This window comes from Vicugna pacos, unplaced genomic scaffold (genome assembly GCF_048564905.1).
Source record: "Vicugna pacos unplaced genomic scaffold, VicPac4 SAC-SAT, whole genome shotgun sequence".
In the NCBI taxonomy this organism is placed as follows: domain Eukaryota; kingdom Metazoa; phylum Chordata; class Mammalia; order Artiodactyla; family Camelidae; genus Vicugna; species Vicugna pacos.
The window spans coordinates 15,904,198-15,929,489 of record NW_027328721.1 but is presented as its reverse complement, the minus strand read 5'-3'; the positions used below and the strand labels follow the sequence as shown (position 1 = coordinate 15,929,489).

The following is a 25,292-nucleotide window of genomic DNA, read 5'->3' as shown; positions in this document are numbered from 1 at the left end:
GGTATCACCAGGACAATAATTCCATAAATCCGAGAGGTAACCAGCAACAAAAGAAATGGATGCCTCTGACAGTACCAGCATCATAATTTGAACTCAGACAAGAGAAGTTGAGCAAAAGGCCAAGTGGAAGCTCTCAGGAAGTGATGTCCAACAAAGCTTCCCTTTCCCCTGAATATACAAGTAGAAAATGATTTCTGGGAAGGAAATATGGAAAGGCAAAGACAGTATTTTTGCAGGTGGAAAACACTCTATTAAATAAGTATGTAAAATATGTTAGAAATTTCCAGAATTATCACTTTAATCTATGTCACATCCACTTCTTGGCATTATGCATATGCTATCTCATTATTACAACACTTTATGAGATTGGCTCTTATTACTATTGTTGTTATTATTATTATTATACCCACTTTGCAGATCAGAAAATAGAGAGTATAAGAGGAAAATAATTTCCACAAAGTCATCTAGCTAGGATTAAAACAGCAGCTAAATCGATATCAAAACCCATGATTTTTCCATAAAAGAGACTTTACAGTAAGATGAAGAGAAAGAAAAGGGGCATTTCAGGGACGAGTTCACATCAGTGACTCTGCTATTCCCAGTGGATACTACTTCCTTCCTGCTGGCAGAAGGCCTTAACTGTCAATTAAAGCAATGTGTGTAGGGCTTTGTGAGTGAGGCTTCTGACCTCATTAGGTCTATGAAAAATAACAATAAATTAAAGTGCCTGTTTGCAAACAGAAATGACTGCTCAAGCATGATTATGGCTAATAAACAACTAATCTAAATTCAATTTTAACTTATGCACAATTTATAATTAGTAAGTCATCAGACATAATTAAACTTAAGTTAGTAATTGCAGTCCAAAGAAGTAACATTAAGCGAAGATGACAACTTAAAGACCAAGAGCCATATTTCACATGAGTGGACACAAACAGTGAGGGATATTTATAGACCCTCAGTAAAAGTCTATACCAGACTTTCCCCGGAAAGGTGGTAGCAAAGGTGGTGGAAATTAGCACATAAAGATGACCTCTGGGTGATTCATGGCCAGGTAAGCTGGGACACATTTCACTGAACTGAACAGTCATGGCTATTGAGCCCTGACACCAGGGTTACTCAATTAATGATTTGAAGTAAAGAATTGACCCCCTAAGTTTCTAATTGATTTGAAATGTGAGAATAGGGTAAAAGCAAGTACAGCAAGTGAGAGCATGGTGAATGTGAGCCCTTGCTGACAGGGAGGCAGGGTTGGAGATGGATGCAAGAGGGAAGGCTCCTAAAGGCACATGGATATGACAAGTAGGTGCAGGATGGGGACATACTGGTCACACACAGAAGTTACTCCAACACCAATCTGCAGAATTCTGATGGTAGGTTTATAAAAAGTGACCGCGCTGGCTTTCCTCATTTCTCAAATGTCTCGGTTACTAACAGGTCTAATAGATTTCAGCCACCCATTCTGTCTTTTTTTTTTCTGGTTTATTATTTTTTTTAATTGAAGTGTAGTTGACTTACAATGTTAGTTGCCAGTGTACAGCAAAGTCATTCAGTTATACACATACATAAATATATATTTTCTTTTCAGATTCTTTTCCAATATATGTTATTACAAGAAATTGAATACAGTTCCCTGTGCTAAACAGTAGGTCCTTGCTGTTTATCTATTTTATATACAGTAACGTGTGTCTGTTAATCCCAAACTCCTAATTCATCCTCCTGCCCCCTTTCCCCTTTGATAACCATAGCTACTTTCATATGTCTGTGAGTCTACTTTTGGTTAGTAAATAGAATTTGTATCACTTTTTTTAGATTCCATATATAAGTGGTATCATATGAGATTTGTCTTTCTCTGTCTGACTTACTTCACGTAGTATAATAATCTCTAGGTCCATCCATGTTGCTGCAAATGGCTTTATTTAATTTTTTTTTTTTTACTTAGCCACCTATCTGCTTCAAGGCACCAACATCCTACCAGACTTTTCACTATGTCAATCTTAGCTCTCATGCAGTGCTCTTTCTTCCTCCCAACTTATAAGTCCAGTTCACCACTAAACAAACACAATCCAGATTCTGTTGATCATTCCTCTCTAATCCATCAATCCTGAAGCCAAAGGATGGCACCAGTGATATTTTAAGATTCGTATCATGGAAACAACCACACATTAAATACTTTCTGGGGTTGAGCTGCAACGCTAGTGCTTACTAGAGTTCAGACAATCCCTCTAATCATGCTAAGCCTTAGTTTCCTTGGCTGTAAAGTAGGCCAAATATACGTTTCTATTTCATATGATCATTTTGAGGATAAATGAGATACTGAATGAAAAGTATGTCCACACTGCCTGGGACAGGGAGTCTCCTCCAGCAGAGTAAGAATTCAAGAGACAAGGTGAGAAGACAGATTTTAAAAAATAGTAGGAGAAGAGCATCATTAGTTGAGGCTCTTTCTAAATAAAAGAAAAATGTGACAAAAATGGTCTTCCATTCAGTGCTGGATTTTACCTGTGTTCTGGAAATCTAAGAGTAGACCATGGGTGGCTTAAAATCATTCCATGTCTCTAGTAAATTAAACTCGAGCTGCAGTTAGCACCAGCCACCTTCTGGTATCATTGAAGAGGAACAGGTAGGGTCATCAAACATCCTGTTTCCTCAGGACAGTCCAGTTAATGCCTGTTTTCCTGGCTACAAGAGCTCATCTACTCACTTTCAGAAAGTCCTCAGTTTGTATGAAAAATTACATGATCACTCAGAAAAAAACCATCACCCCCATGATTGCAAGAAACAAGCACATTTTGTATCTCGCCTCAGCAGAAGGGTTGCATTTCGAATGTGTAGAAAAGGCAGGCTGCACTGCTGTTCTTAAAATTATCTATTTAATCTGATCATTGGGCCTTTTTATTTCTTGCCACAGAATTCTGCTTGAGATAGCAGTTCACACATCCAAAGAAAACTGCTTTGTGCCCCGAGCACACTTGCTTATGAATCTTTATGTTAAAAATGAAATGGAAAGAAAAAGATAGGGCTTGCCTCAAAATAATCAACCAGAGCTACTTTCTATGTGTTCTTACAATAAACACATCACAAAGATGCTACATAACTAAAGAGAACTGGCATTTAATCAAAGAGGAGCATGAATATGAGGTGAAAACAAGCTTCACTTGGCAAAAAATTCCACATGGTCATTAAGGAGTCTGTTTCTATGTTAATGCTACAGACAAAGATCCCAGTATGATGTTAGGCAGCCTGAGTTTCTTCAACATTAAATCCCCTAAAATGTAGATTCTCTCTCCTGATTAATTATACACAAGAGAATATCCCCTTTCTAGTTTATTTGCAACCATTTTTGAGATTCGGAGCTGATTTCCTTTGTAGAAAAAGTACAAAAACAGGATTCACCAGACCGACTATGTCCCACTTAAATTTGGAGAACCCAGACTCTGGGTTCTCAGAGGGAGGCAATGACCCGTACAGTGCTGTCACCATTGATAAATATTTATCAGGTGGCTGCTATATGGAAGAGACGCATGCAGTGCTGTGTGTTACACTGAAGCGTACATGCGTGCATTATTAAACCTCCCCAGTGAAGCAGAAGTGAAACACGATGGATGGAGAATAATGGGAGACGTTCTCCATAGTTTTATAAGCATTCAGAAATGATAATATGAACTTTGTATTTACTATCCAAAGGCCATCGAACCCGTACGTTCTCTCTTCACTCAAGGAGAAATGGAAGGCTTAAGTGGTGAAAAATGCAAAGCCCTAGAAGAACCACGAGGAGGAAGTTTTCATATCCTTCCTTCCTCTTCATCTTGGTGTTCCCTGCAGAGAGCAGATACATCAAGGGCTGTCTCCTCCCCCCAAGTTCCCTCCCAGCTAGACCTCCAAGTCCTCCCAGATGAACATGGAGCCCATCCATATCCAGATGATATTAAACACAATTGCAAAGCTCTTCTGCTAAACTTTCCAGGATTGCTGAAAAAAGGCTCCAGGATACCCATATATATCTTTCATTTTGAAATGTTGCCTGAAAAAAATGTCTTCTACAGTCTTAACTTTTCATAATCATCATTCACTTAGCCACACAGGCCAAGTTCAGCAGCTCGGGCAATAGACAAGACCCCTAGGGCTCAGATTTTGAATCCAGCTCATTATCAAACTGCTATACTGCCGTGGGCAAAGCACTTAACCTTCTAGAGCTTCCATTTTCTTACTTGTCCTATGTGGGCAATAATGTCAAGCCAACTAACAGGACAGCTGTTAGGAATGAGATTTAAAGTGTTTTGCAAATCACATATATACATACTGTACTTCATGTAAGCCTTTACTATGGATTTCAAAAGAAGCAACTCACTTTTATATGTGCCACCTAGGATGACAGTTGAGCAAATAAGCATTTTTGTCCCTATGGTAGGCACAACATACTCACTGAAGCCTACACAACAGTTAAATTTCTAGAGACTATCTCCAATATCCTCTACTTCCTATTCTCAACCACTAATGCTCTTCAAACATTTCCAGTTTGGATAGCTAGCCTTACTGGCCTTTCCTCTCTTTAAATATCCCAACTAAGTCCCACACAGCTAATCTTGCTGTCTCCTCAATCCATGTGGTCCTTCACCCTGACTCTGTATTAGAATCTCAGAGGGTACATGTACAGACTCCTAAAGTCCCACAACCCAAAGAATTTAAATCAGAATCTCTGGTGGGTGGGGCCCAAGCATGGATCTATTTTAAAAATCTCCCTGGTAGGGAACCACTGACTTAGCACACTTAGAGCTAACATCTCATATTCATCCATATGTAAAACAGAAAAAGACAATGCAGCATGCTTAACCAAGCAACAGAAACAAATGAGCACCCACTAAATCGTTACTGCTCTCAACACATTTTATAAAACATGACCTGCCTTCAAGCTAAATACATCATATTGGGCATAATTGGAAATGTGTACTATAAAGGCGGACGGTTACCAACACTGTCTAAAATGGTGCATTGCACTTGTCTTTTCTTGCTGCCAGTGTGTGAGGAAATGGCAGGGATTTATTCCCCCCACAACCTGACCCCTTTTCATTTTAGCAGATAAAATGTCTGGAGGCTGCCTGCTACAGCTTGCTGACATGTGGCACTCAGTCAGCATTAAGACTGAAATACACTGCCACACCATACTGCACTTTGTGCAGATGGGTTTGAGAAGGAGGCACAAATGTCATCTAAGATGCAAGTTCAAGATGTTGTCATCATTATTAGTCATGAATCCAGAACTATATGTTAGAAAAATCCTTTTAAATAATACATGTCTCCCTATCCTGTTAATGTTTCATGCTTTCGTGGGCACGAAAGGACAATACTCATGCCCAGGATCATGCTGACAGCTAGAGGACAGAAGGGCTTCTGAGTCAAGTTCATGGGCCATAGCAGAGTAAGGACTCAAGTTAGGGACAGAACCTTCACGGGTCGAAACTTCTGCTAGAAAGTCCAGAATCTCAGATCCTCATATCTTTTCACAAAGGAGTGAAGAACATCACTCACCCATTTGCTGTCTGGAGCCTGCAATGTTCCAAATGGATCAGCACTCATCAACGCTCAACCACAGAAATCCTGCTCTCTGCAATGTTCTGCAATGTCCCTTCCAGGATGTGTCTACATGTAAAGAAAGACTGGTTTACCTGAATGTAAGGTGTGTGGGGAATCTCTCAAATATTAATATCAGCTGTGATATTAAAATTTTTAGTTTGGGAATAAAGGTAAAAAAACTCAAAGGAAAATAACTCTGTGAAGGCAAACCAATTAAAATAAAGTTTTTCATTTTCAACTCTAAATTTTATCACAATCTAGACAAAGACTCTTAATTATCTCCTTTATGCATGAGGTTCATGTTATTACCCATCTTACTGTCTTCATTATTTTGTCACTAGCTTTTGAAATTCCTCTTTTGGCTTCGAGTGGATGTAATAAAATGACTTTTTTGAATCGGTGAATCTAGAACTCCAGGTTTGTGAACTTGGGAAAATTACTTATTTCCCGGTAAATAATTAGATCACCTTACTTGAGGACTTTGATGACGAAGAATTAAGTAAAGGGATGTAAAGTAGGTCATTCAGCATCTGGCATCTGGTAAGTATACAAAACTGCTAGCAGGCAGACAGGTTAGTGTGGGGAAGGGGGTAAGCACATTCTTCTTCTCCTTTATCCAGATAACCCCTAAGCTTCCTTTGAGACTGAACAGAGGGTCCCCTCTTTCAAGAAGTCTTTCCCATCCCACCCTCAGCCAAGGAGCCCTCCCCTTATGCTTCCAAGCCTCCACCAGATCCACACTGTATCCTACTGTCTTCTTGTCTCAGAAAGAGACAAGCAGAAATCTTCCAAACAGCGAGTCTCTCCAGGTCTTAGTACCAAGGAGACAACTAATGAATGACTGTTGACTAAATAAAAGGATGAATGAGTGAAAGTCCTGACTGCATGAACATACAAACACTGACCAAATACTTATTTTCTTAAATGGGGAGTTGGGAGAGATGAGTTTCCACCCATGAGGCAGGGTACACATCTGGTGAAACTCTGTTAGCATAGAAAAAAATAGATTGCTGGAGAAGTTTGTTTTTTAGTTCTATGTAAAATGTTTATCTTTTATAACTTTGGAAATTTTCAAACATATCAAATAAACCCAATGTATCCATCCATCAGCTTCAACAATTACATGGCCAAGCCTGTTTGAACTATACACATACCCACCCACTCACACCCAATTATTTCAAAGAACATTCAGATATCACATAATTTCATCTGTAAATTTGTCAGGATAGGTTGATAAAAGATAAGGTTTGTTTTCTAAACATAACCATAGAAACTATCATACATAGAAATACTACTATCAATTATCCTAAAATACTTATAAATACCCAATGGTCACTGGGTTACAATTTGGGTACCAATTGGCAATTGGGTTACAATTGGTTGCTATGTCCTACAGGATCCTCCTCCTTTTCTTCCTGTCTCCTTTGCAATTCTCATTGGAATACTTTTAAGACATTTCATAAATGCACTGCTAAAAATTCAACACTAAGGAAAATTTTTGGAGCACTGGCTTTTGGAGAAAATTCTCCATTGCTGGTGGTAAGATCCTGGGTTTTAATGAAGACGGTAAATCAGGAAACAAGTGATAAAGCCTGTGGCCAGTGCACAGGGCCAGGTTTGGTCAGAGACACCCCCCCTTCACACACACACACACACACACGAAGCCTAACTCCCTTAGTGCGTGGACTAGAAAGTCACATGATCTGACAGAGAGACAGAGTTGGGATGCTTGTCTATCTTGGCCTTCACTGCCAAAGGAATAAACAAAAAAAAAATCACCAGAGATTTCCTAATCACATGCCTTCTATTAATACTTGGGTGCAGCTGGAATTTTCATTACTCCATCTAGTAGGATACCCAAGACATAACTGTTTATAAAAAGGAGTTCTTGATTACTCTGGAAGAGGAATTTGAAATTCTCAAAGGAGGAGACACTGTTTTGGAAATCGAGAATACATCAAAACACAAGAAAACACTATCCCTGCACTCATACACTTTACATTCTAACAGAGGCAGAAAGATAATTTAAAATAGTATCAGCTATTTAGTGTTTTGTATGTCAGTTAAATGCTGTGCAAAGCCCCAAAACAAAACAGAACAAAACAAAATGCAGAAGGGAGGGCTAGGGAATGCATGCATGTGGGGGGCAGGAGGGATGGGTGTAATAAACTTCAAAGCCTCAATGAGAAAGAATATTTGAACCAGAACATGAAGGAGGTCAGGGATCACCTATATAATAACCTGGGGAAGAGAATTCTAGGCAGAGTGAATAATATTTGTAAAAGGCCCAAAGTCAAATTCTAGAAAGAGCAAGGGAGACAAGCGTGGCTAGATCGTTGGGCATCCTGGGGTGCATAGAGAAGACAGAAAAGGAGGTCAGTGTCTCCACGTGGGAAAAGTCATTTGATTCCTATCTAATATCATACATATAATGAATTATTAAAGGCACAAGTCAACTTTTCCAAAGAAAAAGATAGGGTACAAGCTTTCTGTATTTAGGATAGGAAAAATATCTAAAAGCACAAAAATAAAAATCATAAAGTAAATGATCAGTAAATTCAACTATGTTGAAACGGAGCATCTCTGCTCACTGAATGACAAACCTCACCCTGAATGGTAAAGTTTGTACTATATTAAACAGCCAGATTCACACTCCAGAATATAATCTCCAAAACAATAAGAAACAAGACCCGAGCACTTACAGTGTTTCAGTCGCTTGCCAAGTGTTTTCCATGCATCTATCCAGTCCTCCTAACAATCCTAAAACCCAGTTACTCTCATCATTCCTATTTTGCAGGTCAGAGAACGGAGGCACAGAGAGCTTTTGTGCCTTGTCCAAGATGCCACTGAAGTGATAGAGAAGACTTGAAACCCAAGCAGTCTGGGTCCGGAGCATGTGTCCTCACCTGCTGCTCTGCTTTGCTGCCCTGGCCCCCGCCCCCACCACTGCCTTGTTCCTATTTCTTCTGATCCTTGAATGCTCTCAGCCAAGTGTAAGAACTGCGATCCAATACAATGCTAATCCAATCATCTGGGTTAGTGTCTTAGCCACAGGATATGACAACTGTTCCCAGGAAGCAAATGTCAAAGTTAGGATTCTGGCCCCTAGAGAAAGCCAATGAGGACAGAACCAGCATCCTGGGCATATGATCCATGTGGGTTCACGCAGGCTCAGTGGGGCTCTGACTTAATGTTCTGTTGCAGCTTAAAAATCTTGGTAATTTTTGAGCCAGGCACTCACAATTTCATTTTGCACTGGGCCCTGCAGATTATACTGCTGATCCTGATAAGAACAGACACTGATAACGTGGTGAGTTAGTGAGAACCTCTTTGTCTTTGGGTTCATTTTACTCCTTGGAAGCACACACACTCAGGTGACCAGGAAGGATTTGCTCCATCCTGGATCCATTCTGCCCATTGCTTACTGTGTGTTTCTCTCTTTGCCCTGAAATCCCTTGAGCCAGAGAGAGGGTTTATATAATCACCCAGTTATGAGACCTCCAGTGGATGGGCGGAGAACTCAGTACATATCAGGTCATGAAGACACACTATGAAACAACGTCGAGTTATGGAAATTTCGACACTTACTTATAATTCTCATTTACTTTTATTCAAGAAAGCAGATTCTCTTCATTTCTTGGTCAGATAATTGAACAGCCTCATACTTCTTTCCAACGAGTTCCAGCGCTGTCTAACCTCATTATTTTCTGTACTATTTTTTTCTCCTGAAACACAAGTCTGATTCTATCACACTCATGCTGAAAATTTAAATTGTCTATCAGAATTTCAGATAATGTCCAAACTTCTCAGAGTGCATAATCTCTTCATGAGCTGGCTCCTGCGTGTCTTTCTAACCCTATTTCTTATCTCTCCCCCATATGCCTTGTGCATCCTAAGTATCACAGGCTGCCTGTAATTAGTTGAATCAAAATGGATACTCGCACCGCCAATCCTCTTTACAAGCATGGCCTTCTCCATCTTTAAGTTACTTGGACCCCATGTACTTGGAAACTCCCGATCCACCAAATCCTGCCTCCTCTAACCGCTTACCTACAGCGAGACATCCTCCTTTGGCTGCTTAATACCCTGTGCACATTCCTGCTCTAGAAAGAATACACTTACACACTTGAATCCCCTAATGAAAAGCCACTTGATTAAAGTAACCTCATCTTGTTCATCTTCATGTTCCCAGTGGTCGGCACAAAATTCGGTACAGTAAGCCCTATGCAAAGCTCTACTCAATGACTGATACGTTCATCCATTGTCATCCCTTCAGTAACCTTTTAGGCACTACTGCATGGCAACCACTATTCAGCACATCTAAAGGCACAGTGCCAGTTACATTCCAGCTGGGAGACTGGGCAGTGCCAGGAGGAAACCAGCACAGTGATAAGCAAGAAAGAGAAGCGGAAGGAGGTGACATCTTAAGGTGGTCAGAGAATGACTCTTTGAGGTATGACATCTGAACAGAAAACAAAGTCCTGATCAAAAGGCACCCAATCAAAAGCTTGGGAGAAGAACACTTCTGGGAGGAGGAGCAGCAAGTGAAAAATCTGAGCAAGATAGAACGAGCTTGGTCAGAAAGGAGGCCAGCAGAGCTAGAGGAAAGGAAGAGACAGAGGGTGGCAGGACTGAGTTCACAAGTTGCTTGGCCAGAGACTGTCAGGAGGCAGCCCTCCTGATGGTTCCTGCCACGTGAGTGGAGACGCATTTCCTCCGCCTTCATCATCCCTGGACTCCACCGCCTCCCTCACTTGTGGTCCAGGAAGGACAAGTGACACCTAAATCATGACTTTGGGAGAAGGGAGTGGACATACTTTCCCTTCTTTATCTTCTCTTTCTCCAGGACACATCTGCTCTGAGGATGCAACATATTCTGATCTGTTTGCAGCCACACTCATTCAAGGTTTTAGTCATCCAGCAAGGCCTGTGACCAGGTAGCTAAGTCTGTCTAATTCTGGGGGTGAGAATCAGCTGATATTTTGATCTCCCTCTGCTTTGATGTACTCAATTGTCACCGAATTTGGGTGATGGGTGGGAAATGGGTAGGAAAAGACAGACTTCCTCAAAGTCTAAGACCCTGTGTGTGCTGGTTGGTCATGTTATTTCAGATTCCATGCAATGTATCACAATATAAATTTACTAAACTCTGACTATTGTTCTGCTAGTAGAAAGTCTCTCTCTCTCTCTCCCTTTTTCCCCACACATATGCACACACACACTTAAGTATCTTTTGTTTATAAAATTAATTTTCACGACTTGAGCTTGAGTACTCATGGATCATACAACTTAGAAGGAACAAACTAAGAAATGAAGGACAAACAGGGTGTGATCACACTGAGCTAGCCTCTTCTTGTAGGAAAAGAAAACTCGAGGAAGCAAGCTGTCTTATGATGCTCCATGTTATATTTATCCTAAGATAAGCATACAGAGTCTCAGAGAGGTTAACTGAATTTCAGAACACAGCTAAGAAGTGGCAATGCCAGGAGTCCACCATAAGGGTGTTAAGATTCTAAAGGTCACGCTCCTTCCACTACACATAAACAAATTAGAGAGAAGCTCAAGACAGAATAGAATTAAATGCTAAATGGGATGCAATCAAGCATATCAGCTTCAAAATTGTTGGAGTCATTCAGCAGTGGCAGAGGTATCATTGGCTCAAACTAGACATGAACATAGACTTTCATTTGCTTTTCCAGATTAAAGAAGTTATTAATAAAAAAAAATCTTGTGACTGAATTCATGCAGTCTACACTCCTACTTTCGTTACCATCTATAAGGTCTCAAATAAAGTTATGATAAGGGTACTTTAGATGTCAGAGCAAACGAAATTTAACTTGGAAAGATCTCAAATAACAGAGAATTTGTCATTCCTAGCATACTTATTTTGGGATATTTTCTTCCTTATCAATGAAAATAAGTCATTCAGTAGCTGCTCTCTCTGAAACATCTCCATGTAGTAACTTAATTTTGAAGAAACTTCAAGAGATTAGCAGGATATCCAGTGACAATCTTTCTATTAGGGAGCACTTATAAGTTGTTTATCTAAGCTGTCAGCAATCTACTTCATTTTCAGCATGGATTTTAATATCTTTCTGATTTGCTACCATACATAAATTATTTGATGTTCTTATAAAACCTGTAGTTCCAAAGTGACATATTAAGATCCCAACATGTAACACCACCTCTAACCCAAAGCTTTGTTTTAGTAACACAAATTAAATAGTTTATAAATCCACCATCATATTAACTAATCAAATGCATCAGAAACTTCCTAAAACCACTCTCTGATTTAAAATCACATTAAAATTGGAGCAATGCCAAGGAAGTGAAAAGGAATTAATTTCTTCTTTTTAATTGCAGAAAATTATTTAATTAACCTAAAGTAACACCCCAGCTAAATCAAAACTAATTTATTCTATGTCTTTGTAAAAAGTACACTGAAAGGCTAAAAGTAAACCCCTAATTAGAATGAGTACCTTGGTTTTTGAAAGGCAACTCATTCACCTCTATAAGCAAATAAGGATTATAGTATGTCGCAGTGTATTGCATGCAGAGATTTCTAGAGATAGGAGAAAGAAACCAGCCAGAAGTAGAAACATTTTGAAAAGAAAGAGCATTTACATTCAAAGAAACTTAGATTTTTGCCACCAAGACTAAGAATAAATCATTAGAACTATCCATGTGAGCCACGGGGTTTATTTATGCTAATGTGGCCTGACTGTTGAATGACGCAGATTAACAGTGCTTTAAAGCAACTTTTAGATAAAAACTAGAAGGGAACACAGTGGATTTTAGGTGTAAGAGACAGAACCCCATGCTTCAAATCTACATTTGTTTATTTTGATTGCTTGTTTATTTATTTGATTTTTTTAAGACAGCCAAGACAATATTGTTCATGATAGATTTTTGGTTTTTTTGGAGGGGGTTTGCAGAAGAGGCAATTTGATTTATTTATTTATTTATTTATTTATTTTAATGGAGGTACTGGGGATTGAACCCAGAACCTCATGCATGCTAAGCATGTGCTCTAACACTTGAGCTATACCCTCTCCCCTATGACAGACTATTGACAGGAATGACAGCACAGGCACTTTGATACAAATTCCAGTGCACACAGACTCCACTTTTTGTTTGAAGTAAAACCTCTGGCCCAGATCATGCACAGGGTGACTGCCTTCTTTTTCCTCACAGTGTCTGTTCTACCTGAAGTGTCACTCCACTGCCTTCCTATTCCCTGGAGCTTCATTTCCCTTTTCTATCTTTCTGTTTAATTGACAATAGCGCTCTTCCTAAACCTAAGCTCTTGTGGTGGAAGGATGCTGGCAGCTTCTGCCACACCTCCTATAGTTCAGCACCTTGACGGACTGATGGGAACAGAGGGAGGAAGGAGGTCAGGTTCTGAGTTCTCTCCCAGATTGCTGAGCAAGGGTGTCCTGGGGAGGTCAAGAGCCACTGCCTTGACCGGAGCGGAAGGCCCCCACAGTCAGTTCCCGCTGCTTTCTGCACCACTGCCCGTCACCTCCAGATGGGTCCTGACCTGAGGGGCTGATCCCTGGGCTGCTGAGTGACTGAAGGACCTGACCCAAACCCGGCCACCAGACTTTACTTGGTAAGTTGAATAAAGATCCCCAAAGGAAAGGAAGTTTCCGTCAGTGTTGGGTTCTTGACATAAAAAGTTTGTAGATTTCGGACTAGACAGCCATTGCTGCGCCCCATTTCTGCTGGTTATAAGAGCAGAGATTCAAAGGAAGCCCATTAGAAGGGGCAGGGCAGCAGGTGCACAGAGAGAAGCAGAGATGGGAGGAACCACACTGGCTCTGAGAGCCGGAGGGAGAAGCCTCAGTTTCTGCTTAACTTTCTAGTTCCCATATGCCCGCAAACTGTCTTTTCCTTATTTTTGGACATCTGTGAGATTTCCTGCTATAACCTCCCAACAAGCCCCTTTTTACTTAATGTAGCTTTGTAAGCTTTGTAAAAAGACCTTTGATCCTTAAAAGCCAAAACAGACTTGGTTAGAACAATATAATAGACACACATTACACATTTCTCAAAGAATCCATTGGCACATCATTAAATTAAAATTTTCTACAGTTCAGTGGTTCTCAAACTTTAATGTGTCTTAGAATTCCTAAGGCAATTTGTTTAAAAACGCAGATTTGGAGGCTCTGATCCTGACTTCAAAATCAGAATCTCTTAGGGTTTTAACAAGAATCCCAGTTAATTCTGAGCTGGAAGCCTATGGGCCACACATTCAGAAAATTGCTTAAACTAGTCTAAGTTTTACCCTTGGATCAATCTAGGCCACTGAAAAACTGCATGTGACCAGAATTTTGGATTTCAACATTATACCCTTTAATTGTATATTAAAAACTCCAGGAAACCCATCATTGCATTCGCTACAGATATACGGCCTCAGTTGTGAGTGCTGTTGCAATGTGGAGCTCTGGTAGGAACTGCCTTTCAGGAATTAACAATTGAATAGTCTTTGTTTCCCATACAATACTTATACGACTTCACTGAAATATTAATAACCAAACTGACTGGATGAATGAATGAATGAATGAATGAATGAATGAAAGCGATGGAATGTGTTTCCCTTTTAACCACATTTGCCAGGAAACCAGAGACAAATGTGAATCTCTAAGTCCCACATCTTCTACTGCCAGCGTCATAGTGTGATGTGGAGGAAATTTAGTTGTAAAGGCAGATCCTCTTCCCTTTCAGCAGTTTGTTAGGTGTGCTTAAGCAAGTAGGTTCTAACTGGCATCCATTTTGTCTGACACAACTTCACTGAATTCTATTCTGTCTAAAGTTCATTACTAGGCACTTCGGGGAATGAAAACTGAAAAGGTGTTAGCCCTCCAGGACTTTGTGTTTTTACAGAGAGACACAAAACACATTAACCAATAGCTAGACTGCAAGCCATTCAGAAAGGGTTATGAGACTCTAGAGTGAGAAGTGGTTATTTCTAGCAGGAGGATCAGGATCAGCTCTGCAGAGGAGGCAAGGATTTTACATCTAATAAGATGGGCAACCAGCAATGGTGAGGAGAAAGACATTCCAGACAGAGAGGAATTCTGATTCTGCCTTCCTACCTTTTCTCCTAGCTTCCTGAATTCCACAAAGCACATATTGTACTTTGTAACTGTATATTCATTTAGGTAATTCTGTGTTCAATGCCTCTGTCTTCCTCCACTGGCCAGCATTCTCCCCTATGGAGGGCTTAGTGTGTTCCCCCACCACTCTGCACATATACACACGGTACCCAGCACAGTGCCTGAAACACAGTGAGTGTTCAGCAAATATTAACTGCTGAAGGAGTGGTTAAGAGCTTAGGATTCCACGTGCTTTTGCCATTCATTAGTTTTGCAACCTTGGGACCCAGAACTAAGCCTCTATTTCCTTGTATGGAAGATGAGATTATATAGTCCTTTTCAAATAGAGTTAACAATTAAATAGGACAACACATATCAATAAATTATAGACTGCTTCCGTGTCAACCACTGTATGGACTAATATTTGCTCTGAAGTCGGGGGGGTAGGTAACAGCATTTATATTTCTGCCCTCTGAGGACCAGGTCTCCTTATAACCCACCAGTGCTCTTGCACGTCTGAATGGTCATCAGGTTATCATGAAATGTTCTAAATTTCCTTTCTTTTTGCCAAATCTGATTTCTTGGCCAAATCAAAGCCACCTCATACTGGGTTTTAATAGAGATGGGCAGAAGGTGCCAACTTTAAAGGGAAAAAAAAACCACATGGAAGGAAAACATTGAAAGAAATTAAGAGAATTTCATCTTTTTTTTTTGTCCTATATATGAATTGAAGGCAAGTATCTTTTACAGATTTTATCAACAGAAGCCTTCAGTTTGGAAGAGGTATGGGTGAGAACTGTAATTTCTACCAGCCCAAGTGTTTTTCATTTCTCCCACTAAATTTTCAGGAATATTTATTGAGTACTGAGGCAATGTAGTGATCTATGGGCTATAAATCATACACTAAAGGGGGCCCATGCCCCCAGTGGAGCCTGTGAAAACAAAGGCACCTGTCCTCTGCATGTTAGGCTATGCTTGGGATGAATATGTGAGATACACATCTTATTTTACTTAGTTGTTTTTTGAACACCTGGTAATAAAAATTATCCAAAATTTATAGAGGTTGTAACTTAAATTTAGATTAAGTCACTTTCTCAAGGAAAGTCACTAGATCATTATATCGCCTTCAACACCATTTGGGGGGCTGGTGCTCCAGGCCCCACATCCTGATACTCAAACACTTTAGACTCTCCAGTATTTGGATGTAAACTATACTCCACTCTCCACTTCCCAGGTGGACAAAAGTACAGATGGGCCTGTGTGGAGAAGGAGGGGTCCACATGTCCTTGAAAGGGTTAAGTACAGAGAGAGGCTGATGCCAGTCTGCCTTTGAGTGGGAGAAATTCTGAAATCCAGAATAAGTGATTTTGAACCGATCTGACATTCTGAATGACCAATACCTTTCCCCCTAATTGGCCTGGATGTGCTGAACAATCTGTTAATGCTTTGGCTTCACCTAAATGGAAGCAAGACCTTTCAGAGTTAGAACTGGTCACACAAAAGATGTGGATTTCATTTACTCATTCATTCAATGACAATTACTGAATGTCCATTATGTGCCAGACATGGTGCTAAGCACTAGATGTTCGTTAGTGAAAGCAGAAGATCTCTGCCCTCTAGACTCTGTAATCTGTTCAAGAAAAATACACACATGGAAACAAGTCTCATAAGACCAGTACATGGACAACTAGCAACTGCAAGATACCAACACAATAGAGGACAAGTTCCCTGACCTTAAGGCTCTTAAATCATCACCATCATCGTCTTAACATAATAATAATTTTCTTGTACTTGGCATCCTGCTATGTGTCCCATTCTCACTGAATCCTTATAATTCACTATGAATTGGGTGCTTTTATTAGCCATTTTAAAAAGAAGGAGGAAACTGAAACACAACATTTAAAGTGAGTCTCAAGGGACTTGTATGGCAAAGATGGGATCTGCACCGAGGTAGTCTCGCTTGAGATTCCATGTTCTTCATCACAATAGCACACCACTCGGGCATTAAAAAAACATTATTGTCTTTGATACTGGAAGCTCATGGTGTAACTCCAGGACCTTTGACACAGGAGCAAAGGATCCCACCAGATGAAGTTTCCTACCAATTCTCAACAGCAGTTTGCCTTTGGCCTTCCTGTTACCATGATGCTGCTCTGCAGCCTGCCCTTAGAGATGAAAGTTAAAGGAACTCGATCAGCCTTAAATTATTAAGAATGACAAATAATTCATCATTAGCTCCATGGTTTCTAGCAATTTACAAGAAGAACTATTTTGAATATACCACATTTTATCTAATAAAGTGTCTAATAACTTTTCCTCTTTACGTATTTTTCCCTTCTAGGGAAGTGGTATACATATCTGGGAACCATTACAAAGTATCCACTGGCAATGAAAAGGGGGATAAGGGTATACAAACAAAACATGAGTGATCACGAATTGATGATAATTTTTACTTGGTGATGGTTACATAGGAGTGTGTTCTATTAATCATTAATATTTTTACATTAGTATCGTAGTATTTGATGTATGCCTGGAATTTGTATTATTAAACCTTGACAATATAAAGTGAGCCTATTTAAAGACAGCCTGAGAGAAATCTTGGAAAGTCAGTACTCATTTGTGACTTTAAAGTAAAAACACTAGATGTCATAGTTATGAGATCAGCAGCCAAGATAATTAATTTCCAATACTAATGAGGCAAACAATTATCAGCAATCTCCTAGAGGAGGCTAAAATGCACGTGAGGATATCTTGTAAATTATGAAGCACTAAATGAGTGTTTCTCTTGCCTGCTGACTTGTAAGAGTCACTTCTGGTGAGTTTTAATATTGCAAATGTCCCTCCAACATGAAGAGACTCTAACATGGGATGAGGTGAGTCTGGGACATCTGTGCACTGAAAAAACTCCATGATTCTGAGAAACTCTACAATTAAAAAACTGTTGCCATTATTAAGCAAACAACACTGGATACTTATGCAGGCATTTGACTCACAGGTTGAAGGAAGATTAGAGAAAATAGCAAGAACATCACCAAAAAATGGTTCTTGGCCATTTGACTGATTTCTTACTGGGGCTTACAAATTGGAGAGTCCACCACAGGGCCACAGCTGGAGAGTTATCTGATTTGCTTAGAGGAATGTGGGTCTACCATTAATCCTTTAAAGAGAGACTCAGATGAAGAGGAGTAAGAAGACAGAAAGCTGGCTATGAGCTAGAGACTGTTCATGGCTTGAGAACACTTTTAAGGGGTAAGGATTTTGATCATGAACCCAGCCAGGACCAAATAAAACCTGATACAACTCATCCATTGCTAAGACACAAGTCACTCCTGGTACACTCTGCCCCTGGGAACCACCTTGGCTTTTTGAGAGCTTTAGAACGGATCTGGTTTTGGATTCACATAATCAAGTGATTCCCTGATCATAAAAAAATACTATAAAGTCATAATGCCTTGGAGGAGGACCCACTGGGGATTAGGAATGCAAACTCATCACAACTTTGATGAATCAACCCAAAACCACAGCTGCAGAAAGAGATCCTTCCTTCTCTTTAGTGGGGGGGGTGCCACCTGCTCAGGCCCACCCTTCTCTTGATCTCTCTGTCTGGGTTAAACCATTTCCCTCCACCCCACACCCCACCCTACCTGTGTCCCCACATGCTGGTCTGCCCCTAGTCCATGCTTTTCACTTTGTAACTTTGACAATGTCATTGCCTTGTTCACAAATGTCTAACTAACCCCACCCCAAACTGGAGCTTTGTAATCTACACACAGTTGTCACCTGGGAGCCTGGAGAAAGGTATAATGCCAAATTCTGTCCAGGACTACTAAATTAGAACCTGCATTTTAATAAGATCCCCCGGGGACTTATAGCAGCATTTAAATATGAGAAGTACTGCTTTAAAATGCTATTTCCCAAATTATCTTTTGAAGGACAGTCTCAAAAACAGAGAATCAACTGCCTGGATTCAAAGCCACACTTTTCTCCCTCATTAGAGGACATCTGTCCATTCAAAAATACTGAGTGACAGCTCTGCCCCATGCTATCCTGGGCTTACAGGACTTAGTGATAAAGATGACACAAGTGGTCCCCGCATTTGTGCACTTACAATCTAGGAAAGGTGACATTAACAAGGGAGGATATGTATGGGAGTGTCAGAAAGGGGGTGTGTAGGACGCTGTGGAATGACCCAGTTAGTGAGGCGACTAGGGGAAGAGGGGCAAACGTAGTCTGAAAGATGAGCACATTGTTCCCGGAGAAAGGCTGCTACAGCAGGTCCCTGCGGACGTACAGGTTGAGGGTGCAGGAAGGAAGGGCAACTTAACACAGCCAGCCTCACACCAGGCAGGTGCAATGGCCTGCCAGGTGCCTACCCAATGCAAGGCAATGAGTGCTCTAAGTATTTCCCTTATGCATAGGTGTGGTTATTAACCCTGTTTTACAGATGAGGAAACTGAGACACAGAGAGAGTAAGTAATGCATCCACTGTCACACAGCAAACCTTGGAGCTCAATCCTGGCTGTTTGGCTCCAGTGTCTGTGTTCTCAGCCATCACACTCTACAATGCTGGAGCAAGAAGCTGAAAAACAGGCTGTATGTCCAGAGTTCAAGCAGTGTTTGCTCATGGATCTATGATCCACTTTTATTTTAAGGGGGGGAGTACATCCCCCTTCAGGGACGGCTTCTTACAACACACATTTTGGGAAACAGCCCACAGTTACTGAACCTGAATTTCTAGCCATGTAGCCCAAAGTCTGCATTTTAACAACGCTTCCACATGATTCAGAAGCAATAAAGCCTGAGAACCATAGGATTAGAGCTACCATTTCCTCCAATAATCTCCTCCCTCTCATAGTCTTCCCTAACGAACCCATGGTTATTTAATAATATATTGGTCCCCGAGTATAAACTAGACATGTGGGTGAATAGGATGGAAGCAGAAGACTGGAAGAAATCTAAAAATTGAATTTATGCTCTGCCAGGTCCCCTGACTGCCAGGGTGTGAAGAGAATCATCTAGGTTTGAAAAACTGGAGGCAAAAAGAGACCACAGAGGCTTAGAACTATTTTCACTACAATGCCAACCATTTAAATAACTAATTGAATCTCTGAAAATGGGAGTAAGAGCTAAAACTGCTGGAAGAGCAGTTATCTCGCATGGCCTGTGATCCCTCCATCCTTAGGCGGCACTGGACGAAGACGCTCACACAGCAGAGGGAATTTTCCTGAATGTAGATGCATACAATAGCGGTAGCTGAAGTAATCTCTGGCCACTGGGGCACATGGGCTCAACAAAACTAATATGCCTTCTTAGGTGTCAGGGGACCCTGACAGCTCAAAACACCAATATCTGGCTGCCAGCATGGGTATTCTTTTTAATTCAGTCCTTTCCTCTCTTAAAACCATTTAACAGAGGCATTATGCTAATCCCCTATGAGGAAGAAATGAAAAGAAACAGCTGAACTTCAATAAACCTCTATTAGCATAGATTATTTGATCTTCTTGCATTTTTCCTATATATATCTTTAAGAGCTTGAATGTTTTTCAGATAAGTGACTACAAAAATTTCAAAAGCCAATCTCCTCCTTCAAATGGTTCAGAATAGAGATCACAGCTTTTCCATCCCACTCTGTCTGGAAACGACCTTCCCCAGGTGACTCAACAAATCCTGTTCCTCCGGCTCAATTACTCTGAATTTTCATTCTGGAAAATAAGTGCTGGAGGGTTTCCAGAAGAGACTGCTATCTCCACCCCTCAAAAGATCAGATAAACATTCCACTGTATTGTCAAAGTTCTTCTGTATTCAGTACATTTATTTCTGATTCCATCCACAGGCAAAGTTCACTGGATGCTACTATGTTAATTCTAGGGCAGAGGGTCATTTAAGAAGAGGAAATGGCACAGTTAGAAAACCTTCATACAGGCACCCCCCAAACCCATTGCAATCTAAGACACTGATTGATGATATTCTTCAAAAGCAGTCACTACCAGCACCCCCCACCCCCGTCCATCAATGAGAAGGGCTTTGAAGCAGCAGACAGGTCTATGTCAATGCTGGCCACATTGTCATGTCACTCCCATGAAGATGTGTGAGTCAGAGAGCCTTTGGGGGATCCTAGATGCACAGAGCCAGAATTTTCCAAGGAGAGGAGTTCAGTGCTCTCGATCTCTGGGATGGGTTCTCTCTTCAAAGAGCCACATGCTTTCCTCTCCTGGAGATCTTCCAGGGGGCTAGAGCAGCGATGCACTGAGAGCCACGCCCTGCCCGAGTACACGGCTGTCCAGACAAGGCCAGAGGGGTGTGGATGTGAGTAAGTTTGCTTCGAGCAGTAGGGTTAATACTCTTTCCATCCTTCCCTTTCTTGGGTGTAACTTTTCTTACTACGGCAATGGTAAGATTCATAGAACCGAGGCTGGGGTCTGAGGCTAGGGGAGAGGGACCAAGTTATTAACTCTAGGTCTTAGGCCAAAACGGAGCTCTGGAACTAGTTCCTGTGTCTCCACCTGGACTACCTCATCAGGGGACTGAAATAAGTGGGGCGGAAATACTGGTTCTAAGAAAGTCATTTTATAAAAGTTTTCCTGTGTGTTTATTGGAACTTAGGTATTAAGCCTCCTGGATCACAGCCCTCCAAATACATCCAGAGGTACAGAGCATCACCATTAAAAGGAAAGAAGTACCTACCATATATTGCCAATTTCCTAACCTGTTCAATACTTTTTAATGTATCTGCCTCTTTTCTTCCACAGGCTGGAATATAAATTCATCAGTGACACATGCTTAGCGCTTAAGGCCCTATATTCTAATGAAGATGCCTGGAGTCAGGCTCTAAGTACAGGAGCCACAGATAAATGGGATGGTGTGGATGTCTGATGGGGGACCACGTGTGAATGGCTTATTGAAATGCCACAACGGGGTCAACAGAAGACGAATACTTCTGCAACACACACCCGAGGCACTACGACATGTAAAATTGATCATGTTTTCCCTGCCAAGTTCTGTGGGATCTGGAAATCTAAGACTTCATCTACAAATTTTACAACCTTTGTTCCCAGGGTGACATGCAATTAGAAAAGACAGGAGCTTCTGTTCCACAGTCTCTGGCATATTTATCAGTGGGGAAAGCAAGCAGGTGATCAGGAAGGAGAGAAAGCATGAAGGGAACAGCGTCCGCCTACCTGGCTGGCACAGCCTTGGGCAGGGCGTCCACTCGCTGAACATGGTCACGATACAGTCTTTCTTGCACAGGAGACAGGGGCGTACTGTTTTGGGCCGAGTAGATTCTGGGCATCTGCCAACATGAAGAGAATGCATCAGTGCCTCCTGGAGAAAGTAAGCAATTTAACACAGAACCATCGGATTTCAGAACTGAAATCACTGAGACCTTTTATAGAGAAGGGAGAGAGACCCAGGGAGGTGAAGTTATGTGCTGTGCCCAAGGCCTCACAGCCAGAGGGAGAGCCCGAAGCACACCTCACCTCTCTTGACCCACAAACCAAAATTCTTTTCACTAGACCAGAAGAAAAAAAAAATCCCTGAAGCTAATGTAAGACAGATGCCAAGTGAGTATCTCCCCGTCAGCATGAATTCAAGGAACACTTGATTTTTTTTCAGAATAGACAAGATTTAATTTTTTGAAAAGTGTTTTATTCAGGAATATATCAAATCAGTGATAGTGTACGAGGTGACACATGGGTATATTGGGAAACAAAAAACATTGACGACCATGCAAAAATACTGCACACCCCGATACTCAACACAGGTTTAGAATTACTTAAGTAATTGACAGGTGTCTCTTTAGAACACGTAAATTGATGAGCTGGAGTCAGCGAGACATAAGTGGAGTATGTTTGCTTGCAAAGAACAAATATACGGACTAGCATTGACAGGAGAAACATCTTAGTTCTGTTATGCTGCTGAGAATTAATGTACTGTTCATACTTAGGGGGACCGGAGTCAATGGACTCATCATTACTTGGAAGAACTGAAGTCTCAGAACATGGCAAACAAGATTCTGTTTTTATTTGCATGCTTGTTTGCTTATTTTCAATACAGAAGGCTAAAAACCACATTTATTATCTTCTAAAACAGTGCCATGCCAAAAGGAGAACAGAAAAGCACTCTGCAACATATGTCTGCATCTTTGAATTCTGTTTCCCGTTAAGCTTCCTATACAGCACAGTGATGCATTGCGTCTAAAGCTTAACAGCAGGAAGTCTGGTACTAGATGTCAGTGGTGAGTAAGTGCTTTGCCTACATTCTTTCATTTATCACTAATGACAGCAGTGAGAGGCATTATAATCTTCATTTTCAGATGATAAACTGAGGTGCTGAAATAATAAGTAATGGACCCAAAGCCACATGGAGACAGAACACTTGAGAAAAATAACGATCAGAAAAAGAAATCACCTGGCAAATTCAAATAGACAATTGAGACTTCCCAGTAGAAGAGAACAGAAAATTGAAGAAGTAAAAGTAACAAGGAAATCATGGATTCAAATATCGTAGAGCTGATGGAAGGCTGGCAATTCAGAGTGGAACGTCTACCAACTGTGCACAAAATGACCAGCGTGCAGACACAAAAACTGTCCAACTGGCAAAGAGCAAGCCAAGGTAAGAGGAGAGGTAACAATGGCTGGGGGAGGTGAGGGAGAAAGCCAGGTCACCTGACAAAAAAGGAGACTCTCACTGAGGCCAAATCTTGTCAAGGTACATAATTATAAAAATAAAAACCTATTCTTAGTTTTAAAACTTTAGAAGCAATGCATAGACAAGACACGAATTTGGCTGTGAACAGAATGTACACAATATTTTTCTTGTCACCGTAAGGTGAAGACACAGTGAGCGCAAGATGGGAGGTGGCAGGGGAGGGAGGCTTGGATGTCCTCCTCCAACAAAGCAGGTCCTCAGAGAGCCAATACATATAAATGAAATGAGAAAGTTCTAAGTAAATTAATCAAAAATGCAAACATAACCAACCAACAGAGCACCAACCAAAGGAAGAGGAGTCAAGTCAGGAGAGGAGTGTAAACGGACATTTTAAATTGATCAGTGAAGAGATATATGAATGATACATGAAAACTACACCATTTAGAGTAAGGAGGTAAACATCGGAAAGGGGAGGGAGGATGAGGATATATCCTGGCGCTTGCCTGCACTGACATAAAGACACAGTGGAGACAGACAAGAAACTAGCAGAGTGGCTGCCAATGGCAGGACAGGAGGCGGGGAGGCGGGGGATGGGAGCAGAAGCGGTAGAAGGAAATTCATTGTCATATATTAGATGTCCCTTTGTATTTTGTTATAACTTGTGAACCACATGAAGGCATACCCAGCAAAAACAGAGAGAGAGAGAAGAGAGGGGAAGAAAAGAAATAACTATTAATAGTTAATAGAAACTACTAAAGTGGTTGTATTTGGGATGTGGGATGCTAAACGTAGTAGATTTCCATCCTCAGTCCCTCTATATTGTTTTACTTCCACTGTGGTGCTTATAACACTGTAATACTGATAAATTAAAGTGGAAATGTATATATGCACAGAAAAAACTGCTCAATAAATTGCTAGTGGTCTTATTAATAATCATCCATAATATACATAAAAACTACCTATTAAGTAGTTGAATTCAATGAATGCAACAATGGAATGAAAAAGTGTCTTTAGAGAAAATAGTATTTAAATAATACAAACTATTCTGGTATGGTAGACTTATGTCATCCTTTGACAGAGATAGCAAAAAACACTAAACTCACTCCCAAGTCCTTTACTCATACCCTGAAGTCTACTAAAATTTAATTGAACTGCTCTTTATTCTGTCTGCTCTCCAATCTCTCCTGGTATGTGGCTGGAAATGGAAGGACAACTTCCGGTGTGCTCAGTGGGGCGGCAGGGCTAGGGGTGCACAGACCCAGCCAGGACCAACTCATATGTCCACAAAGAGCTCAGAAATGCCTGTGCTGCTGGCTTGGCTTCAGGTGCTCTGAAGAGAGTGGCTAAATCTGCAGGCACTTTGTTCACTTCCAGTTAGGAGCAGCTGTTCATCTTTTTTGGGAAACCAATATTGCTTATGTTTATTGACACTTTGTTAGCATCACACACCACAAACACTCAACAGGCCTAAGGTCAACTTCGTAACATGGTCCTCTTTCTCTGTGTTCTTCCCCTAAGTCCACCAGTGAGAAAGGTAAAATCCCCTCAAAGGCATATGTCAAACTCAGGTTAGACTGCTTTTATCAGGTTAGATGCCATGAACAGAAGGCTTTCCTGAAATGTGATTGCTGGTCTGAGAGGAGCCAAGTATTTTCTTGCCAGTGAAACTGTCTTTCTGTTCATTTTTTCAGCCAATAATGCAGACGTTTTCCTTAGAGGTTCAACTTCCTCTTCCTCCTATTTATATGCTGTCTAACCCCTTCAAGGACCATCTCATTTCCAATTTCATAAATTTCCTCTTAGTCTTCAAAAATATTCTCTTCGACCATTAGCAGCTTATGTATCCTCCACTTCTAAAAACTATAATGTTTATTCTCTGTATCGTTTATTGTCACTGAATAAGAAATAGCTTTTGACATCTTTCATGCTGCTGGTTTTCTGGGTATGTGTGTGCACAAGTGTGCATATATG

The 25,292-nt window shown here is 40.8% G+C and overlaps 1 protein-coding gene across 1 annotated transcript in view; it reads right to left on the bottom strand.

The window, feature by feature from the left end:
* Window positions 1-25,292, bottom strand: part of LOC140692167 (thrombospondin type-1 domain-containing protein 7B-like) — a 134,244-nt gene that overhangs the window by 101,407 nt on the left and 7,545 nt on the right. The window contains 1 exon segment of the mRNA XM_072956933.1: window positions 21,851-21,963. Coding sequence (XP_072813034.1) covers window positions 21,851-21,963 — 113 coding nt within the window.